The 10351-nt window shown below is 27.7% G+C and overlaps 1 protein-coding gene across 2 annotated transcripts; it reads left to right on the top strand.

Annotated features, from left to right (window-relative positions):
• Nucleotides 1-471: 471 nt before the first annotated feature.
• On the top strand, nucleotides 472-8748 carry LOC100202430 (carbonic anhydrase 1). Of its 2 annotated transcripts, none has more exons than XM_065800305.1 (2): nucleotides 472-629; nucleotides 7635-8748. In XM_065800305.1, exon 2 carries the CDS (start codon nucleotides 7636-7638, stop codon nucleotides 8527-8529), a length of 894 nt encoding a protein of 297 aa, XP_065656377.1. In that variant the 5' UTR covers nucleotides 472-629; nucleotide 7635; the 3' UTR covers nucleotides 8530-8748. The 2 variants fall into 2 exon arrangements, with proteins under 2 accessions (XP_065656377.1, XP_065656378.1); XM_065800306.1 differs by lacking the exon at nucleotides 472-629 and adding an exon at nucleotides 5294-5317.
• The last annotated feature ends 1603 nt before the right edge of the window (nucleotides 8749-10351 follow it).

Raw genomic sequence — 10351 nt, 5'->3', positions numbered from 1 at the left:
ATGTACAAAAACAACTTCTGAGCAAATAAAGCAGAATATTTGAATAATATTTGTTCCTTCTACATACAATTTGTGTTTACCTGTTCTTTGTGTGAAATAGAAACGGTAAATTTTTTAATGTTGTTTTAAAAAAATTTTAATGTTACAAATAAATACCTATAATAAATTATAATCAGAATAATATAATTAAAAAAAACAATAAAAAAACATTAATAAATCCTGCTCTTGTCAATTTTATTTTTGAATAAAATTTATTAATTACTTTTAAAAAAAATATATCTCTAGCATTAAAATAATGCATTTTTAGATATGAAGACTAAGTACTAAGTAGATACATATCTTTATATAGCAATTGCATAAAAGTTTTTTTAAACTGTTTGGAAAAGCAATCATTGGAGAGTACAATAATAACAAAATATTTTTTAGTATAACAAACTCAATTTACAGATGAATGAAAAGTGTCTGTGCTTTGTTATTTGTTTGCAGAAATAGTGTTCTTTATAGATGTTTGTATTTTATTACTGTGAATAAAACAACCCCGAATTAAAAGTTAAAAAAAAAAAAAAATCGTTTTTCAAGTTTTGATGACTCAACGTTCTTTTTGTCAACACTAGGCGCAAGTATTTTAGGTAAACTTTATTTTTTAACAAAGAAATCTAATACTTACTTTAAAACATATTAACATGTTGAATTATGTTATTAAAATGGTTAATATTATTTTCGATAGTTATATATTATTGTTGGTTAAAAAATAATGTAATTTCTAATGTAGTTTTATAAAATGTAATTTCATAAAATATAATATATAATATGATGACTATTTAAGTAAAAACTCGAAAAGTTATTTACTTTAATATATATGAAGAATTTCCAAAAATATTTAGAATTTATTATTTTGCAAAATTAACAATGTTCTTTACGTTTGCATCTTAAATGCCTTTAGAAATATTTTCTTCATATGCATTATATTTTCAAAAATAGTTCTGTTATACAGGTCTTCGATATTCTATTGAACACTCTGTATATTTAATCAGTTTCAATTATCTTGACAAATTGTTGTAATTGGATTAATTTTTTGAAAATGAATATTTTCTTTTACAAATACTTTAATTAGATTTTAGGTTTTTTTTGTTTTTGTTTGTTTTGTAATCCACCTCCTCAAGGCCGAGAAGGCCAATGCAGATGAGGAGGCTACTTAATAGTAGTTATAACCCTCTCTCAACTCTATAACTCTGAAACACGAACCTTGAGGAACAAGGCTGCTGCGCGGAGAAACAAGTTGAGCGCGGTACTACCAGGGACGTGGTGGGGATCGAACTAGGAACCTCTCGCTTATGAGACGAGCGCTTTACCACTACACCACTACTGGAGGATTGCTATTAATATATTTATATAAGTAAAATAGGTGCTGGTAAATATTCATTTCACATTTATCATTTTTATATCTTTTATTTTATAAAGTTAAAAAAAAAAAATTCTTATGTCTAACTAGGCTTAACTCTAAAGACATTTTTTTTTTAAATTTTATATTAGACCTAATTTTAGATTTTGAGGATTTAAAAAGATATCTACTTAAAAAAATATCTTTTTTTTTAAATAAGTAATAAAAAATTCAAAACTAAAATACTTTGTGAAAAAGTGCAATTTTATTTGTTTAAGGGTGTAGTTCAACAATGCAATTTATTTGTTTAAGGGTGTAGTTCAACAATGCAATTTATTTGTTTAAAGGCGCAGTTTATCTCTTTCTCTTAATCGCGTTATAATATATAATTGTTTATAATAACATTAAATGTTTATTGATTATAGTTTGTTTTCTATATATGATTTGGTTCGATAAACTGTTGAGTATGCTGGATAAAAGTAAATAAACAAAAAGAAAAAAAATAGTGGGCCGTTGTTGCAATTTTTATTTTTTTATTTTTGCATTTATAGAAAGCTAAAACAAATAGTCTTTAAAATAGTGTGTCCTCGTATTGCGAAGAACATTTTGTTTGAGTTTAATGTGAACTTTTTTCAAAAAATTGACATTATGCTCTTAATAAAAAAAAACCTTTACTTTTTTATATTTATAAAAAATAACTTCGAAATATTAAAACTAAAATTTAATATTACAAAAAAAAAAAAAAAAAAGGAAAACACAGTTTTGTAGAAAATTTTTAACTATCAAGAAACCTTTTTTAGTAGGAGAGAATTAGCGAAAAATAGGGTCAAACCTGGACAAAACTGATATAAAACTGAAACTTTGCAGAGAGAAAGTAGACAGTCTCTGGATTAGCGTAAAAAAAAGCTTCGTTGATTGCGCTTAAGGAACATCCCTTTTGGTGCAAATTGAGGCAAAAATATATAAACTATATATCGTTGGATAAAAAAAATTTATGCTGATCAATACTTATACATAAACTATGACTTGAAAACGATTATTTTTTAAGTTATTTACATTTGAAAAGTGTAAAGGCGTTAAACTAATATACTTTTTGTTTTCGAAACATAGCTTTTATCTGCGCGTAACTTTAAATGAGAAAAATAAAGTGAAAAGAAATATATTATTTTAAAATAACTTTGAGACTTGAATATAAATTTCTTTAAAATTAGTTAACTTACTTTTCTCATAACAAATCATCAAATAAATTTCTCTCCTTTTCAATTTTATCACTTTAAACTTCTTCAATTTCAAAATCCTAAAAATGTAAAACAATCGTATCTCAAAAATAACTAATATATTTTAAGAAGATTATGTGCATTTTAAGAAGATTATGTCCATATAATATATTAAAAAATTTACAATTTTGTTACTGCAGTCTTGCCCGTAACATCCATTGCATGCAGACATGCATTTTATTCTGTTTTTCCTGCAATAATTTATTTTAGTTCCGCACATATTTCTTGACAAAGGTTTATATTGACAGCGAATTACTTTTAATATATTGGGTGGTGCCACATCTTTGTCTGTTAGTATTGGAACAAGACAACCATTATCTAATTTCCATCCCCATTCTTTTGCATCTAAGTTGAAAGATTCATCTAGCATTTTCCATTCGATAACCTGAAGATGAACTCTAAGACCATGAAAATACTTACTGCAGATTCTCCAACTTTCTTTTTGGTTGCCCAGTAATCAAAAATAATTTCAGGTACTGATTGTATATTATGCGATTTTTTTCGAATAGTATAATATTAGATTTGAATATCTTCAAATGAGGGTTGTTGTTTCTTTCATGGTTCAAATAATGACTGATCTTTACGACTATCCACAAACTTTCTTCTACAGCTATGATGGTCTTTAAGATAACTAAAAATGTGCAAAAAATAACTTATCTGGTATGTTTTCTAATCCCAAACCTTTTTTAATAACAAGCAACTTTATTTTCAATTATACAACCAAATATATGTTTGATTTTATAAACAAATAATTAGAAATAATTCGTCTGAATGAACTATGGAGATAAAAACAAGTTTTAACCTGCATTGTTTCTTTATACTCAGTTCTTCGCTTTGTCGAACCAATGTTTTGAGACCTTTATTTTACTTTGTCGTAACTTTCTTTATTAAAGCCAAGCTTGCCCAATACACAAACACCATTTTCTTTGAAAAATGTAAAGACTTTTACTACATGGAAAGTTAAACGCTTGTAAGTTTACGTTTCAATCAGACGAAAACTTTTTTTATTGCAAAACCAAATTATTCCACTCATAAGTGATTCTCGTATTACGAGAATGTTTCATGGAAAAGATTTCTTATAAAAACAAAAGAAATGATTAAGTTTTTCGCAGTAAAAAATTATCTTATGAAAACAAAAAGTCTAATGAAGTTTTGTGCTTTTACACTTTTCAAACATAAATAACTTTGAAAATAATTGTTTTCTAGTCATAATTCTATTATAAATATTGATTAGCATAAACTCTTCTATTTAACGTTATACAGTTTATGATATTAAGTGCTGTCAAAATTGGCTCATTTTTCGTCCCAATAGGGATGTTCGCGAGGCAATAAACGGGATTTCTTTTACGCTCATCCAGAGACTGTCTACTTCCTCAATGCAAAATTTCAACTTCATACTATTATTGTTCAGGTCAACTCGTAATTCTCTCAGACTATTTGTCAATCAATATTGTCTTTTATCGATCAATATTCTCTTTCTAAAATTGAAATTGTTAGTTTCCAAAAAGTTATGAGCCAACCATTATTTTATAAAAATCGCGACTAAACTAATTAATTAATAACTCTTTAAAACGGAAATAAATATAAAATATCTAATATTAAATAATAATAATCTAATAATAATAGTAATAATAATCTAATATTTATAAGTATGATGGCCTTTTTTAATTTTTCTAAAATATTTTAAAACAAAAATGACTTGTGCTTACATTCGTAAATCACAAACAACCTTAACTGAAGAACAATTATCACCCAGTCATTAAAGATATAAAGCATACCAAAACTCTTTACAAGAATGTGAACAACCGTGCTAAGTACAGCTTTTTAATTTTATTTTGTTTCAGTACTTATCAGATTAGCTGATTGGAAAATTGGCTTAAGGTTTGCAGTTGTAATTGCAGCAGTTTGGGGTTGTTAGGTTTTTAAAAATTAAACCGAACAGTTTACCAGTACAAGAATGCAACCGAGGTTTCACAAAACAATGAAGTCATAAATAAGACGTCAGAGTAGCAGGCAATGTTATTTCAATACACTTAAAAAACTAGTGCTTTAATAATATATCACTCGTACTTTATTGGTATTGGCACTCGTACACGCAAATAAATTCAACACTCCGAGAGTTAAAGGTCAGTATTTAAGTAAACCTAAAGTGCTAGAGAAACTAGTACAAGACAATAAGAGAATAAGATCAAAAATGAAAGTAGTTAAAAAAAAGCAAGCTTTTCTTAAATGAAACTCAGAATGTAAAAAAAAAACGCAACAAAAAACAAGATTAACCAGTTAAATAGTGTCAAAAGTGTTGCAAAGTTAGGCAGTATATATATGTATATGTATATATATATATATATATATATATATATATATATATATATATATATATATATATATATATATATACATATTTAATTGATAAAAAACATCATGTTTGGTTATATATTATTTTTATTATTTAATAGTGATATTTCGGCTTATATAGTGAGTCATTATCAAACTAAAAAAACCGTTATACAAAATTTATAAAAATTAAAACAAAAATGATGTCATTGCAACGTAGCAGATTTAGACTTGTTAAGTTTAACAAAAAGAAATCTCCAATGGCGCGTCATCACTAAGTTACTACTGTCGTGATTTAAGGCATTCTCCTGTGATTTAGAGCATTGTAAGTGTTGTATTTCAATTGCTTCGCGAATCTTACGCGTATAGTTATAAGAAGTAAAGAAATAATTTTTGGTTTACTTCAGTTGATTGAAACACTACAATGTTTGGCGTGTTTGTGAATATCTACTAATGATAATTTAGTTATCCTAAGATTATCTTCATCTCAATTCATTTATCTCAATATCAATTATAGCAACCGTTGCTTTATTTAGTGGAATCGTTGCTTTATTTAGTGGAATCGATGTATACAAATTAATAACATCAAACGAAACCTGAATTTCATTTTTTTCGATAATCCATTCTTTAGCCTCAGATACAAATAAAAATGAATTTTTAACTCTGCATTCGTTTTTGTTAAGGGTTAGTTGTATTATTTCAACAAGATTTTGCTAAAGTTTATTTTGCGAAAGTTTAAAATATCTCCAGCTTTTTTTCAAACTACACATTTTTTTCAAATCAATTTAACAAGGTTGTTGCAATATTTTGTGCTGGCCAAGGCAATAAATCTACTTTTGTTTTTTCATCCATGATTTGACTGTATAACCTGTGTAAGCAGTTGCCATATCTTGTTAAAAATGCCACCATTCGTTTCAATCAATCAGTATGTTTCCTGATAGAACCATGCGGTTCATGCCAGTTCTTTAGAATCTCTATATAAATTTTATAGCTAATTTGGCTTGTTTAAATATTAAACGCACTAACTCCTTCAAAATTAAAGCAGCCCCAAATACCAAAACTTCCACCGCAACCTTGCAACAATACCACAATACAAAAAGTAATTAATATACTTTTCAGATTTAAATCTATATAAAGAACTTTTATTTTAATATTTATTTCTTCAAAGTTACTTTTATCACCAAAAATTACTTGCTCCCACTTTTTTAAAAACCACCTAACTCTCTCCTTGAACACAATCTTAATCTTGTAGGCCGAACTCTGGCCGTCCATTGACGTCACTGTAGCCGTCGGTTTACCTTTCCTAACATTACCTTTCCTAATTAATGCATAAAACACTTATGTTTTTCCTGACTATAATATTTCTAACTGTAACATTTTTCACAGTTATTGATGAATGCGTTGGTAAGTTAATCATAACTGAACCTTGGGTTAGCTCCTACATGACGAAATATAAGACGGTACTTGCGTTCTTTTATTTTTTTTCAACATTGTAAATCCTGATTGATACTGAATGCTACCTGTTGTTTTAAATAATTTCAATGTATTTCTGACGCAATTCTTTGAAAATTTTTATCTTTTTATTTCTATATTACTGCTAATAGAGCCATTATTTATATCTGCTGTTTGTCACTCAGCTACTTCACCTAATGCTTTTTGGCCTATTTATGTGTATCTTTACTTTTAGATCTCATCAAAATATATTTAAAAAGGCTTTAAATGTGACTAAACTGATCATCATGAGCAATTTTATTCAATCTTTTATTGGAGATAAAAGATTGAATAAAAGTAATAGATAAAATATTAAAATAAATACAGGTTACAAATAAATATAGGTTACAAATAAATATAGGTTACAAATAAATATAGGTTACAAATAAATATAGGTTACAAATAAATATAGGTTACAAATAATTATAGGCAACAAATAACAGCTGGGTTGAAAAGAACGTAGAATGCTAATCAATTAAAAAGTTTGAGCGTCTTGTTTTTTTTTCTGCTCCGATTTTGTATTCCCTTGATAAGTTTAAACAAAAAAACATGATAAAGAAAAATTCACTCTTCAACAAATACGATTACTTTTTTATGATGCTTGAAAAAAAAAAAGGATTTTACTACGCCTATTTTTTTTAAAAACATAATCCAGTAAAAAAAAAAATTTCGAAAACGATTTTAACAGCAACGCTTTTTTATTTATTTCTGAACAAAAGTCTATCTGTTTATAATCTTTTTACCATTATGTTAATGAAGCGTCATGTTGATTTTTAACAAATGTATCATGTAATTCAAAGTACCTAAACCCAAATTCAAAAATATCTTTAGAGTTGCGCTATAAGTAATCAACTGTTGTCTTTCTTTTGGAAACACTAGGATTGGCATTCCATTCTTATCCTATTCAATAAAGATCGAATTAACTAAATAAAGTTACTTAGTCATGCATATATAAAAATTATCAGTTACACAATGGCGTGACAATGACAAAATAATTCTTGTATTATGCTTTAATATTTATATATTATATTTTAAGTTATAAATATAACATAGAAACGGATGAAGTAATTATTAAAGTTATAAAAATTTTACTCTTTAATAAAGTTAGTTATCAAATTAATAATTTGTAATAAAACAATATTTTTTATTAGTATGTCAAAAGATACTGAAACAAAAGAAAATGAGGTTGAATCTTCTGATGCTCCCAGTGGACTTTTGTGGGATTCGTCACAAGCTCATGTTTCTCAGCATTGGAAAGCAATTTGGAAAACTTTAAATTCAAAAAAAGCAAAGCAATCACCGATTAATATTGATACAAAAAATGTGCAACACGACGAAAGCCTAACCCCTTTAAATTTAGATCGTCAAAATATTTTAGTTCATGTAACAAACATTGGATGGAATATTTCATTTAAAGCTGACAACGTTAATGCAATCTCTTTAACTGGAGGGGGGTTAGTACACAACTATGCTTTTCGTGAAATGCATTTTCACTGGGGAGAAGTTCACAAAGGTAAATGCGAACTTGGTTGCGAGCATACTATTGACGGAAAAAGATACGCAGCCGAATTTCATGCAGTTCATTGGAATACCGATTTATACCAGACAGAAAATGAATCTATCACGAGTCCTGATGGTTTAGCTGTCATTGGTATACTTATAGATGCAAATGAAAAGTACGAAGACAACAAAGAATTTGAAGTGTTTCTTGAGATGTTTGATAAAGTTCCTTATATGAACAATAGTGCTTCATTCAATGTAGATCCTTATCTTCTGTTACCTAAAAATCTAAACCATTACTTTAGGTATCCTGGATCACTAACAATGCCTCCTCTTACTGAAAATGTAACCTGGACGGTTCTTCCAGAGATTGTGCGTATTTCTCTTAATCAACTTGAAAGAATGAGCAAAAATAATCCTCGAGAAGAATGGGAACAACATAACTGCTATAAGTTTCAACGTCAATCTGATTCCTCGACGATTACAAATAACTTTCGATATACACAACCAATAAATGATCGAGTTGTAAGATCTCCGTTGCCATAAATTTTATGGATCTGAGTTTGTATGGATCTGGATTATAAACATCAGAATTAGTATTTTATATAAAGTCATTTTTTTGTACCTGTATATTATTCAATTAGTTTATGTGTGAGTTATATATATATATATATATATATGTATATAAATTCATTTGTTTTATTATTATATATTATTTTACGGATATTAGAAACAAAAATATTTGTTTATAATTTTTGCTGAAAACTTTTTTTTTCTAGTTATAATGTTCTTTAAATATTTGCTAAGTTACAGGCACAGAAATATATGTTAAGCTACAGAAAAAGTAATTTTTTATATAGGTATGTTGAAAAATTACGGTCTAATTTTTATTTTTAATATAAATATTCAATAAATTGTACGGCTCAAAATTCTTTCTTAAAAAACTATTTTCGTTGTATTTTAAATACTTTAAATCATAAAGTTTAAGAATAACCGGAGAGTTAATATATTTTAAAATAGATTAACTTCCCTTGAAATGAATTAACGTGTCAGCGAAACTGATTAGCTTCCAAAAAAAACCCATAACATTTGCGGAGTATTTAAAAAAAAGTGTTTTGTAATCTGCAACTTCATTTTTAGTAGTCATATTTTACAAACGCGATTGTTTTCTAAATATATACCAGGCCAGCACGAAAGAAGGCGTAAAGGGAAGGGACCCTTTCTCTTCCCAATCAATAAATTTTTCCTTCATTTAGTTGACAACTTTGACCCTTTTAGACAGGTCAGTCGGCAAATATAGACCTTTTAGACCAACTTTTTTAATCAGCAAAAATTTTAATTTAACTTCGCCCCCCCCCCCCCCAACTACCACCACTACAGGTAACACCTTTTTGCGCCGGCCCGATATATATATATATATATATACATACACACACACACACACACACACACACACACACACACACACACACACACACACACATATATATATATATACATGTATATTTCCTAATAATTGCAGATATTTTAGATAAAACAGTTGAATTTGCAAAAATTCACACAGTTATTCCAAAAGAGACATTTCGTATAAAACATTGCAGAAAAATCTTACTTTATTATAATAAGGAAATTTGAAAAAGAAAAATAAGCATGACTGCTTTGATGTACCAATGGGCAGTTATGATGGAGCAGAAATTTGGGGATTTGTTGGATATACTTGTATTTTGGATATATATGTATTTTAGATTTATCAAGTAAAATAATGAATATTAATGATTTGGGCCTCTATTGTGATGATGGTTTGATTGTTATGCCAAAATAATCTGGTCTACACCTCAATAAAATTAGAAAAAATATAAACTTTTTTTTAAATATTGGCTTTCAAATCGAAATAAGCATAAATTTAAAAATTGTGAATTTCTTGATGTCACATTTAACTTCTCTGAAAAAATATATAAGCATTTCAAAAACCAAACGATGAGTTATTGTATATTAATATTACTTCAAATCATTCACTCCAAGTTCTAAAACAAATCCCAATTTCAGTTGATTACGGGCTAAATTAAATCTCCTCATATGAAATTGAGTTCAATTCCTCAAACGAATTTTTGAAGTTGCCCTTTAAAAACGTGGATATCAAAATTTTGAACTAAAATTTGACTCTGAAAAAAAAGAATACAAAAAAGTGAAATAGAAGTAGAAACGTAATTTGGTTCAACCTCCTATCCCAGTGGGCATGCGATGCCCGGAGAGAGCGTTAGTCAAACGTCTTTCGGACGTCTCGACGTCCGTGAGACGTTCAAACGATATCTTCCGGACAACGCGTGCCCGTTGGGATTTAGGGGAGAATGTTTCCACTAACATAAGA

The sequence above is a fragment of the Hydra vulgaris genome, chromosome 06 (genome assembly GCF_038396675.1).
Source record: "Hydra vulgaris chromosome 06, alternate assembly HydraT2T_AEP".
Classification (NCBI taxonomy): domain Eukaryota; kingdom Metazoa; phylum Cnidaria; class Hydrozoa; order Anthoathecata; family Hydridae; genus Hydra; species Hydra vulgaris.
Note: the sequence above shows the minus strand (reverse complement) of the source record. Positions and strands in the feature narration are given on the sequence as shown.